This window comes from Mytilus galloprovincialis, chromosome 5 (assembly GCF_965363235.1).
Source record: "Mytilus galloprovincialis chromosome 5, xbMytGall1.hap1.1, whole genome shotgun sequence".
NCBI lineage: Eukaryota > Metazoa > Mollusca > Bivalvia > Mytilida > Mytilidae > Mytilus > Mytilus galloprovincialis.
Genome location: NC_134842.1, coordinates 56,808,051 through 56,821,009, shown reverse-complemented (window position 1 = coordinate 56,821,009; position 12,959 = coordinate 56,808,051). Strand labels below are relative to the sequence as shown.

Sequence of the window (12,959 nt, the reverse complement as noted above, 5' to 3'; positions counted from 1 at the left end):
TGAATACGATATATTTAGAAAGTTTAAAAACATTTACCTTGCAGTTGTCGTCCTCAGTTCTGTCTGTTGGTTTTAAGTAGTATCATGAAAAGGCGCCAAATTTAACTTATCATTTCTGCTTGACAAAATTATGGTAGTGTATATATATTATATTTAAGAACAGATGGTTGTCATACAGGCATTCATGTTTTATAACCCTTCAAATATTCCATATTTTACCAATAAGAGCACATGTGCTTGGGAACCCTTTTGAGATTCTGAGTCTGGAAGAGGGTAGGAAGTAGCTGCGGAACCGTAGCTCTTAGGTCCTTATGTTATTTTTTGACTATTTGCGGACCATAGATCTATGGTCCGCAAAATCAAAAAAAAATTAAAAAAGGACCATAAGAGTTACGGTTCCGCAGCTAGGTAGGAAGGGGGAGGGTTTTTTGTTGATTGTTGCCATTATCTGAAAGGGATCTCCTGAAGTTGGTGATCGCAATACTGGTATACCAGTATTGTCCATTGTCCACAATACTGGTATAAAAATTTTGTACCAGTATTGTAACTTTTTATAAAAAAAACAGCAATACTGGTACATTTATACTGATATAAAATTGAGAATGGAAATGGGGAATGCGCCAAAGAGACAACAACCCGACCAAATAAAAAACAACAGCAGAGGGCCACCAACAGGTCTTCAATTTAGCGAGAAATTCCCGCACCCGGAGGCGTTCTTCAGCTGGCCCCTAAACAAATATATACTAGTCCAGTGATAATGAACGCCATACTAATTTCCAAATTGTACACAAGAAACTAAAATTAAAATAATACAAGACTAACAAAGGCCAGAGGCTCCTGACTTGGGACAGGCACAAAAATGCGGCGGGGTTAAACATGTTTGTGAGATCTCAACCCTCCCCCTATACCTCTAACCAATGTAGTAAAGTAAACGCATAACAATACGCACATTAAAATTCAGTTCAAGAGAAATCCGAGTCTGATGTCAGAAGATATACCATCATTGTAGACTAGACTATATTGAAGATCAAAGGGAGATTAAATGAACTCAAAAAGATTATAGAGGATAATTGTGAAATCAATTAACAACCATTTAAAAGTCATTACTATACATGCACAAATAAACAAAGGATTATTGAAATTAACTCATAACATCATTATTATTTAAACAATTGCTAATAATTTTATCATATTTCTATATTTTATTTAATTCAATAAAGATACCAATATAGGAAGGGGGAGGGGTTGCAGAAATCACATCTAAAGAAGAAATAGACAATACCAATGCTGATGATACAGAAACTATAACAGCATTAATGTCAATATAAAATTCCCCTTAAATATACTACATGAATCTTGGAAAGAGAGAGCTGAAAGAAAACATAGAAGAAAGTACAGAGTTTGTTAAAATGCTGAGACAGAATGGTTCAGAAAAAAACATCAGAAGATTTAAAACTTTATTTGATGACAATCACAGTGTACCATCTATGGCATCATCAGTTAAACACTATCATTCCTAATAAAATTGTCATGTCATATGTTAATTTCATTATGCATATGGACCATAATTTGGTATTCGGCCTTTGGTTTCTTTTTGTATCCTTTTTTATAAGTTCTAAAACTTTAACTTTTATTCTGTGGGTTGGGTTGGTGTTAGAATAGTATTAATGGAACAATTGAGTTTTTCAAGAAAAAATTAATACATTTTGATTCACCGTTTACGTGACAGGAAACCAAACAGGAAACCAATCTTTATTTTCTTTATTTTGCACAATATATTTCAAAAGACATAAATGAACACCATTACTTCTGTTACTTGCTTCATGTTATTTAAAATCTATTTTCAATGTTAAATTAATTTTTTTTTTAAACGCGACAGGAAACCATAAGAAACCGAAAGCATTTTTTTTTCTGAAAGAATAAGAAGCAGAAGGACTGCCCTTTACTGTCAAACGGTGATTTTCGGATGCTGTTAGTGTTTGTGTAAAATTGGTTAAAATTTTACCGTGATTTGTCAAAATATTCCTATCGTAATTCATCAGAGGTTTCAAATAATTATCATCATTACTGTTAGTTTTCGAAAAAAATTAAAGTGGGTCTCATTGGGGTCTAAGCGTGACGCGGGATTGCTGATTTTTTGTAAGCATGACACGTGAAAGTCAAATTATTGTGCCGTGAAAACGGGAATGAAGTCTAGCGGGACACGGGAAATTACCAAAAAAATGAGAATTGCTTACGTACATAGTGTAAGCGGGATACGGGAATATGACAAAACAGTAAGCGGGATCCGGGATCAGAACCCCCCAATGAGACCCCCATTAAAGTGATTCGTCTAAACATGCTAAAAGAAAGTGTACATTTTCATGATTTTATTGTCGTGCACCAAAAATTACAATTACTGTCATTTGGCAAGAATCTTTACGTTATTCTTTATGAATGTACCCCCGTTAAGGAGGCTCTTCATGGGGGTGTCAAAGTAATCACATTATCATTGATTATTTTTTAACATGATAATCAAATAATCAAAAATACAGTCCTAGATTATCAAATAATCATGAATATTTGGTCTGGTAATCAATCCTGGAAGTGGAACAATTGAGAATCCAAATCTAAAGGATTAAGTTGCTTGGTGTTGAATACCTGGAAATATAAAGGTAGATCTAGATCAACTGGTTGAGTAAGGTAATATCTTCTGTGGGTCTATTGTTTAGAGCACTGCCTTTAGATTTCAAGGTTGAGGGTTCAAATTCCTCTTTAGCTTGTACCATCTGTAACTGTAGACTGGTAGGGGTTTGACAGTAATTTTGAAATACATATTGTACCTGCTTCATTGATTGTTATGTTTGGCATTTTCGGGTGGGGACTTCTACCTTTGTCTGGGTTGTTATCATCTGTTTCATTTGTAAATACTGATTGGAACTGTTGATTTAAAATAATCAAGGTCGTGTGAAACACTATTAATAGACTTCATTCAAGAACTAGCACAATCAAATAATAGTCAGTCAGGGGTACTACTTGTACAAGTTATTTTAAATTACTTGAAGAAGCAATATTAATATACTTATATAAGTAAATTTGAAGGATACTAAACCAAGTGAATTTAATTACTTGTATATAGGTTTAAAAAAAATACTGGGTGAGTTATGTCCCTTAGACATTCAGATTTTTTTACTTGTAGAAGTGAAAAAGTTATCCTATCTTCTTTTATTGATTTCTTAGGATTTCTTTGCTCAAATAAAATTTCAAATTATCTGCCCTTTGCTAATCATTTAAGTGTAATTTCATGGACAATGAAAATCCCATTTGTCTGTTATCTTCAGAACACTGAATATTTACAAGCCCCAAAGGAGCAATTTCTGAAGGCCTTGCACAAATACTTAAGATCTTTGCTCAATCAGTTTCTTTGTTGAATTAATGAGATAAAACATTGAACTCCACTAAAAAAATATGAGCTAACCTGGGAAAAATAATAAAGGCATGATTTTACATCTCAAAACTTGAGAATTTTTGTGAGATTGTAAGAAAAATTTACTTACATGTATAATAAAAGTAAATTTTTGAGAAAATTAAAGGCAGATTATTTAAACATTATAATTAACTTATATGTGTAAATTTTTTTTACTTCTTCAAGTAAATAAAAATAACTTGTACCAGTAGTACCCCTGACTGATAGTAACACACACATTGACTTGATCATAATGGACTTCTCTAAAGTGTTTGACAAAGTCTCACATTGTCGCCTCCTTTACAAGCTCAAATTCTATGACTATGGTATTCAAAATAACACACTAAATTGGATTCAGGCATTTTTACAAGACAGAACACAAACAGTTGTCATCAATGGCATTTCCTCCCATAACATCTGGTGTACCACAAGCATGACAAGGAACCCAATACTGTTTCCATACCCGTAGCCAGGGGGGTTCGGACGGGGTTCGTCCGAACCCCCCCTTGAAATCAAATAAGCATTGTTAAAGTCAACGTTTTGTTCAAATTGTAACTGTTAAAGTCGAGTTCATGAGTCCAACGAACCCCCCCCCTTGGGAATTCCTGGCTACGAGCCTGGTTTCTTATCTATAAAAATGACTTTAACTTACCGGAATACCTACAACCCAGCAAGCTTAGACTCTTTGCAGATGACAGTATAATTTACAAGGAAATAAAAATACAAGATGATTGTCATAAACTACACCTTGATCTAGACTCAGCAGCTCCATGCGAGTCAGATTGGCTTATGGCATTTCACCCTGATAAATGTATCAACCTTACTATCTCACAAAAGAAAAAGAACATCAGGCATAATTACATCCTCCACATTCACATCCTTGAATCCGTAACATCTTCAAAATATTAGCATTACCTTACAATCCAATCTTAAGTGGAACAAACATATAGACAGTATAGTAAAAAATTGGAACAGATCACTTGGTTTTTTAAAAAGAAATTTAAAAGTTACAAACACAGAAACAAAATCAAGAGCATACCAGGCACTAGTAAGACCCAAACTGGAATATAGTTGTAGTGTCTGGGACCCCCATATGAAAGAACAACAGATACATTAAGAAAAGGTACAAAGTCGAGCTGCTCTTTATGTACACAACAACTACGATTACACAGGCAGTGTCACAAACATGCTAAATCAGTTGAAATGGCCACAACTAACTGAGAGACACTTAAAAACCAAACTTATTTATTTTATAAAGTAATACATGAATTGTCTTGTAGCCATTCCATCGCATATTATTGAACTAATAGACAGCAGAACAAGACATACAGATACATCCAAACTTCCAAGAACACATACAAATGGTAATACTTCCCACGAACAATTATTCAATGGAACTTTCTACCACGAACGGTTATTGAAACCACCACTGTTGACAGCTTTAGAGATCGGCTAACACCAGCTGTTCTCTCGAGCTTCAAATAAACAAACTCAAACCAAAATTTGTAAATATATTTTTAGTCTTGACAGTCAGTTTAAACAGATCCAATGATTTTCAACAGTGCTGCTAACTTTTAAGCACTAATAACGTATGCATTTTTTTGTAGTCAAAGAAGAGAGGATTGAGTGTAGAAGAGAAGAGAACAAGAATGATGGAGTTCTTTTTTGAAAAGGTAATTAATTATAACTTGGAATATTATTTTGGAAAGATTTAGGCCCCTTCCCCCCTTTTTGTGGGAAAATTTTGGTTGATGATATAGGGAATCACTGAAGCATGACTGGACAAGCCCCCTCCCCTAAGGTCAGTCAGCGGTCCTATCCCCTTGCAAAAAGTTCTGGATCTGCCACTGCATGATGATCAATGTTTACATACATGTATATACATGTAGTTGGTCTTGTAGACTATTAATGGACATGAAAGACATGATGGAGTCCACATGACATCTACATATTATTTCAGAAATTATTGCGATGTGAAAAATGCAATAATAATTTTAAACTCAGGGTTGGAATCTTTTTATATGAATGTATGAATTAAACAGGATTTTTCTCAGTATCACGACAAAAAAAATAATCCCATTTTTATCTAAAATAACTAAATTGCCATAATAAATCAAGCAATAATTTCTGATTTTACAGTATCAGAAAATTTTTCATGCAGACTCATTCATAGAAATTTGGGTTTTGCATTTAGAGGACAAAATAGATGATTCTTCAAATTCTTCTTAGTAATGTATTACAAAATTAACAGAAATTGTAGTGACAGAATTAATTTTTACGGGATATGTCCTGTTGGTCCTGTGCTCATTTCAAGGACTGCAGACTATATTCTAGATAGATTGTCATACCAGACAACTGTGCACAGCAGACAAACACTAAATGTTGAGGCCTGTTTTGAATACATTTACATTTATATATATTCTTATTAACAAATGAAAATTTCAGTTTTTATTCTGCCAAAACCTGCCATGATATTTTAATCCCAAGGAAGAATGTTTTAATGGTTTTAGACAGATATTTTTTTTTTTACTTTTATCGATTTGTCCATTTCTATGTCATATGTATGTAAAAGTCTCTCATAACTTTTTTGAGAGTGGCTATCACATGTTTTTAAGATTGTTTTGTACTTTTAATTACCAGTAAAACATGATGTAGATATTGTATTCACATTTTTATTGTACATGAAGAGAGGTGAAAACTATAATAAAATATTTTATTTGATTTGATTTTTGTACATAATTGTAGATAATTTTTAATATTTGCAGAAGGATGTGTTTCTGTTGAAAGAATTAGAGAAGCAATGTCAGAAAGAGAAAGGCATAACATCAATGTCTGTCAAGGAGATTGTGACAAGTCTGGTAGATGATGGAATGGTCGACAATGATAAAATAGGAACATCTGTCTACTTTTGGGCATTTCCTAGTAAAGCTAGTCAGAATGTAAATAATGGCTTCATTAGTGTTTGAATAATCTTTGTCAGGATCAAGACTAGAGTTGATGCACAAATTTTTGTAATGTTTTAAATACAGATATGATAAAAAAAAAAAGGTTACAGGATAAGTAACGTTTCAGAACTTTCATTTTAAATTTTGTTAGCATTACATTTTAGAGATGTTCAGAATTTAACTTTTTTTTAAGTTATAATTTATTTGTTAATGGTTGTAAGTCAATATTATTTTCTTTGAATTTTTACAGCGGAAAAGAAAATTACTGGATTTAGAAAATAGAATTGAAGAACTAGACTCAAAAAAGCGAACACTAACAGAAGCCATAGAGAAAGCTAAAATGGGAAAAGAGGAATCTGTAAGTCATCTCTTTTGTTTTTTATGCCCCATTTATGGGCATTATGTTTTCTGGTCTGTGCGTCCATTCGTTCATTCATCCGTTCGTCAGTCCCGCTTCAGGTTAAATTTTTTGGTCAAAGTAGTTTTTTTATGAAGTTGCAGTCCAATCACCTGAAACTTAGTACACATGTTCCCTATGATATGATCTTTCTAATTTAAATGCCAAATTAGAGTTTTTACCCCAATTTCACATTCCACTGGACATGTTGTAAATACGGCGCGAACACAATGGGGGAACGTCACTTATGTCTTATATTGTAACGTCAAGACTTTGTGACATGTCACTTGTATACTTGGGTTTCTATAGATCAATTACACATATTATAACATGCAACGTTTTCTTACTTAATTCACGTATTCCCGACAGGACATAGCAAATGATAGTGCGAGTGGGGCATCCGTGTACTATGAACACATTTATGTTTCTTATATTGTTTTGGGTTTCTTTTCACTTTTTCAAATTTCATTTCATTTTTTATTTTATGTTTTAGCAAATTTGAGTGCCTCTAGTTCAATTTTTTTCTTCAAATAAGCACCAGTCATTATAAATGTACCTTGAATGTCTGAAATCTTTTAAACAATTTCTCCTATCATAATGCCTTAATGTTGTGATTCATGTATAAATCACAAAAAATAGGCACCCTATATAATTTACTATTGCTTATGATTCAAATTAATTTCTATAAACTTGAATTAATCATACTGTTTTCAAGGTAGATAGTTTTATTTTGGAGAATGTACACATCTTCAGATACTCTACAATGCACATACATGTATCTATTTTTTTTTGCTTTATTTTAACATAATAGTCCAATTGAAAAGTTCTTATACAGGTTGTAACTTATCTGATAATATTAGCTGTTATCATCTTTTGATTTAGGATTCCAGAACCGAACTGTTAACTGCCTTGGCAGAGAAAAGAACAGAAAAATCTCATCTTATGTCCGAAATAGAAAAATACAAAGAATGTGACCCAGAGGTGGTGGAGGGGGTCAAGAAACAAGCAGAGATATCTAAAGACGCTGCTAACAGATGGACAGGTATGATAATAAGGGTTAAAAAAGGTAAAAAAAGAAGTTGGGGTGGGGGAATTTTAAGAAATTGAATGTTAAAAGATCTAGCTGAATGTATATTGAATAGGAGAAATTTCTACCTTTCATACAAGGTTATTCACTTATAGGTGTTAAGTTATTTTCTGTGAAACAGGATCTGAATCTGAATGATTGCTCACAGTTGTCATTCTGTTGAAAAATGGTATTTTAAATTGTTTTTTGTGTAATAAGCTGAGAACTTTTCAACCAGCGCTTTTCAAACTTTAACATGTTGATACTGATTACAAAATTGATGTCAAGTTAACAGTAATGATTTATAAAACTGTCAAAATTGTATGTTTACATTACTTAGGGACAAGGGAAGATAGATTATGTGATTTTGTTGATGTACAATTAAGGAATGACTGTTAAATGTTGTTTGTCTATGTGGTGCACACTTAATAACCTGTATTGGGGGTTAGGCTTAAATTAAAATATTGTTTGTTTGCCCTTTACCGACCGACCCTATAAATTCGTTCCGCCTGAAAATCTTGTATTTGTGTTTACAAACAAGATTTTATTTTAATTTATTTTTTGTTCCTACCAAAATTCTTATATTTGTATTTCCCGCTCAAAACTTTTTTACCGGAATTCTCGGGTTTTATATTTCCCGTATAAGGTCTAGTCCGTTTGGTATCACATGAGCGTTTGACATAAATGAACACTTGCATTTGGAGTTTCAAAGCATTTGTTTGAAATCAATGTCGGGCGCCGATCCAGAGGGGTCGTTCTGGGGGTTGGAACCCCCCTTTTTTTGGACGATCAATGCATTGGAATGGGGGCATGTAGTTGGAACCCCCCCCCCCTTTGTCCTGGGTTAGGAACCCCCCTTTTTAAAATGGCTGGATCCGCCCCTGAATGTTGAAAGCTTTGAAATCATGATTTAATGAACGTTACTCTGTATCTTTATACTTGAAGAGCAGGGTTCATTAAAAAAAATTCGTCCAATACTAAATTATCAACGTGTGTACAAAATATTTTGTAAACAGACTTTGTATCCTATGTAGGGATGGCCTTTGGTGGTCCATAGATTAGGATGATTATGTTAACGATGCCTTCGACCAGCATTGATATATTCTGATTTATATCTGACATGAACCAAAAGTCTGGAAAGGGGAGAATATTTGGCAGTATTAAAATCGCCAAGTTTTTCCATACAGATCATTTATAAATGCGATGTAAAATACGTGACAAAGTCAATTGAGTTTCAAGTCTTGAAGCATTTTTATTGAAAACGCAGGCACACACAAAAATTTAAACACTCTAGGGACTTTTTCTACTAGTAATGTTCAATGTATATCTGCCCGGACATATTTTACCAGGACAAAGTTATCTCTTACAGAAAAACTTTGGGTCTATAGGTAAGCGTACAAGGTACATAGTACAGAATATTAGTGCAAGTAAAAGCTCTTAAAAATTCCAGGTATGTAAACGTTTAAAATATGCCACACAGCCCTATATTTTGATAATTGAAAAAAATTGTAGTGCATATGAATTAACTTCACATTCTACATGATATTTTTTTTCTTCAAAACTTGGAACTATTATACTAATAGTCCTAGAAACTTATTAGCAAAATCATACTTAAACAAAAGCAATACAGACAAAAATGACATCATGCAGATTGTGTATCTATAAAATAAAATATTATACCTACCTACCTACCCTGTTTCAAAACATAGGGTCGGAAAAGGGCAAACAAACAATATTTTAATTTAGGCCTTATTCAGTGTGCACCACATTTTTATGTTATTTCTAATAGACAGAAAATCTATTACAGTCATCCCTTATCATTTAATTCCGAATTCCATTTTAAGCCAAAGAAAATCATGAAAAAACTTTGATGATGTCACGGTTGCATGGCAAAATTATGTCTATGAGCTGATAGACAAAACATTATAAGGCAATCAGAAGATGTGTTACAACCAAAATTAAATTATTACTTTGTAATTTTAATTATACATATATCTTTTTTTCAGACAACATATTTTCAGTTAAATCATGGATCAAGAACAAGTTTAGTTTTGAAGAAAGTGTGATAGATAAACAGTTTGGTATTCCAGCAGATTTTGACTATATTGAGTGAAGAAAGTGTAATTAACAAACACTCTAGTATTCCAAAAGATTGTGACTACTGATTTATTATGTGAAAGAATAAAGAACATTTGATGACATAATTGTTAAAGAAATGAAGACGTGCAGAGATAAATTGCTAATACCTGGATAAAATCATGAACAATAATAGAGTTTAGTCTGTTTAAAGTTATTTCTGTAGAAATCTGCATTCATGGTTGTTTTTTTTATATGTGCAGTGACTATTACCAGGAAATAAACCTATGCAAGCTTAACACCTACCTAATAAAAAAAAATCATAATAGCTGTCAGAGGTTAAAGACTGTGGTTCACCATGTTGAAAGTATTTAACTTGAAATTTATCTGTTGGTCCCAAGGAATGTTACAATTTTGCTGAAATGATTAAGTGGAGCATGTTAATAAAATTTAAACTCAGATAATAAATCATGCAACATCTCCGCTTCGAAGAATTAAGTTTAAGGGCATACGATACAGTTTTGATCCCGTATTTACAGTTTGATGAAAATTTCTATTTAGGCTAATTTTTGCCTGATTAAATCAAATATGTAATAAAAAATATACCTTCATGTGCTACTTTTTGAGTTAAATGAGGTCGAAATTTTGTATATTTGCTAAAAATTCGGATTTCTGGCCGAATTTTCCCTTTCGAAAGAAACCCATAACTTTTTTGTTTTAAAAGATAAACACAAATTGTTTTTTGTTAAATAATTTGTAATTTCTGTATTTTATAAGTATCATAAAAATTTATGCATTTTTTATTCAAAAATAAGTCATATTTATCAAATGGTCATGAATTGAGAAAAAAACGTAATTTTTTGCTGTATATTTATCAAAATTAAAAAAATTGCACTATTTACAGTTTTATAAAATTTGGTCCACATAATCTCCCTGCAAAATGAAACAAAATGTCGTTTTAAAAAATAGGGGTCCATGCACTCGTTTTCAAGTTAAATCAGTTTGAACGATAAAAATCAGTCGAAAAATGCATCTTTTCCCGATATGTCATAGTTTGACGTCGCGAAAATAACATTTTACGTTAGCAACGTCATTACCTCCCCTGTAACTGTATCGTATGCCCTTAAATAGACCATTCTAAAACTTAAGCTGTAATAGAAACTTATCATTTATGGCCTTGTTTGACAGTTTCTCGTTAAGCCAATACAATCAGGTCTTAGGATTGCTGCCTTAGGCTGCTGGATTGAATAGTGACAGTGTTGATATATATCATGTACCATTTTAATTTGTTTCATTATCATATTTTATATAAGACTTTTTATCATTGTTTGTTGAATGTGTTAATGTTGTATTTATTAAAGTAAATTAGAAAAAGAATATGTGTCATTTGAAAGTTGCTTGCAAAAAACATGATTTAGAAAGTAATTTTCATAAACAAGTATGTATTGAGCAGATAGGGTTTCCCTGTAAATGGAACTATCATCACTAGTGCCCCAATAGGGATTTTATAATATAATTTTTATTCATCATTGATGTTTTTGTTTATATATAAGACTAATGGGATGTGGTATGATTGCCAATGACTCAACTATTTTGTCATATATAATAGAAATTATATTATTTTGTCATATGAAATGGAGAATACATTATTTTGTCACATATTATGGGGAAGTGCATGTGTCCTATGACAATGTCAAAAGTAATTTAACTTCCAGAAAAGTGTTAAATGGAAGAAAATCAGATTCATTTTTTGGTGTCATTATGGAGATTTAACTGATTTTTGCCCAAATAAACAATGATATCCCAAAAACACATTTGTTAAAGAGCACAAGGGCAGCCCAAAATATATTTTTTGTTGTTGATAGGATGATAAGAAAAACATTTCAAAATAAAAAAAATATTTGGAAAGGTCTTGCATCTAACAAATTTTGTGTAATTTGTCCATTTTACAATTTTTGTTTACAGTTTTATATAAAACTGTGACAATATACATTGGATCCAACACATTATTTTTTTTTAAATTTTTATAGCTAAGAACTTGTTAATACCGCTCCAGTAAGAGATTAGGCAGTACACAGGTTTATCTGGACTTCGCAAGCCACTATCAATGCCCTATTGTCCACATCAAAAATGACCTTAAAAGTAACTTGGAGTTCATGTCATAATGACACATCTAAACAAATTTAAAGTTAAAGAAAATGAAACTTCTGCAACTAAAACAAGAAAAAGTCTTTGGAGAAAAGATCAAAATTGCAATTGTTGTACCCAAAAACAATTTACAACAATTTATACAAATTCACTCCAATCGAAAACCACAAAAAGTAAATTTGATTGAGGATCATCTTGGAAATATTCCTCTACCAAGCAGCTTACTTATCTGAAGAAAGATGCTGTTATATTTTACAAAAATGAATAATACAGATTTTTAATTTGGTTCGATTAAATTTTTACCTGTTGCTGCTTTTTCTATGGTGGGTGCAGCTATTGGTATATTTGCCAGAAGATATAATTATAAATAAGATTTGTATGAGTGTCAATGAGACAACTCTCCATCCAAGTCACAATGTGGATACATGGATATTTCATACATTATATACTGATGCTTTATATTTCAAAGTATCGACCTTCCATTTGTCCTGGTTTTCAAGTTCAGTGAAATTGTGCAGAAATTATGCCAAATAAATCGTTTTTTTACAATGTAAGTCTTTCCTTGTAAGTAACTGGAAACACGAATTTCATGGATCAGTTATCTGCTAACAGAAGTCTTATATTTCAGACAACAATAGGTCAACTATATTTGGTACATTGGATGATATTTATGTCAATATGTCCTGCCACGACTAATGTTGAAAATTCTTTGTTTTGTTCATAATTCAGATACTATTAGCAACAGTACAGGTGTATGGAATGATCCTGATGGAATCTTTTTTCAATTTTTTATTCAGTTTGAATTTGATCAAATTTTCTTAACATTTTTAATGTATGTTTCGTTTTTAGAGTTAAACAACATTTTTCAAATGTATTAACTAA

General features: G+C 32.0%; 1 protein-coding gene across 1 annotated transcript; it reads left to right on the top strand.

The window, feature by feature from the left end:
• The first annotated feature begins 73 nt into the window (after positions 1–73).
• LOC143076097 (meiotic nuclear division protein 1 homolog) lies at positions 74–11,306 on the top strand. The gene is made up of 6 exons (XM_076251736.1): positions 74–129; positions 5,052–5,118; positions 6,211–6,384; positions 6,641–6,748; positions 7,670–7,829; positions 9,860–11,306. Coding segments are annotated over exons 1-6 (618 nt in total). The 5' UTR covers positions 74–127; the 3' UTR covers positions 9,967–11,306.
• The last annotated feature ends 1,653 nt before the right edge of the window (positions 11,307–12,959 follow it).

Coding starts and splice junctions, on each gene's coding strand:
- LOC143076097 (XM_076251736.1), top strand. Junction 6,385..6,640: donor CTAGTAAAGCTAGTCAGAAT/GTAAATAATGGC, acceptor GAATTTTTACAG/CGGAAAAGAAAATTACTGGA. Junction 7,830..9,859: donor CGCTGCTAACAGATGGACAG/GTATGATAATAA, acceptor TCTTTTTTTCAG/ACAACATATTTTCAGTTAAA.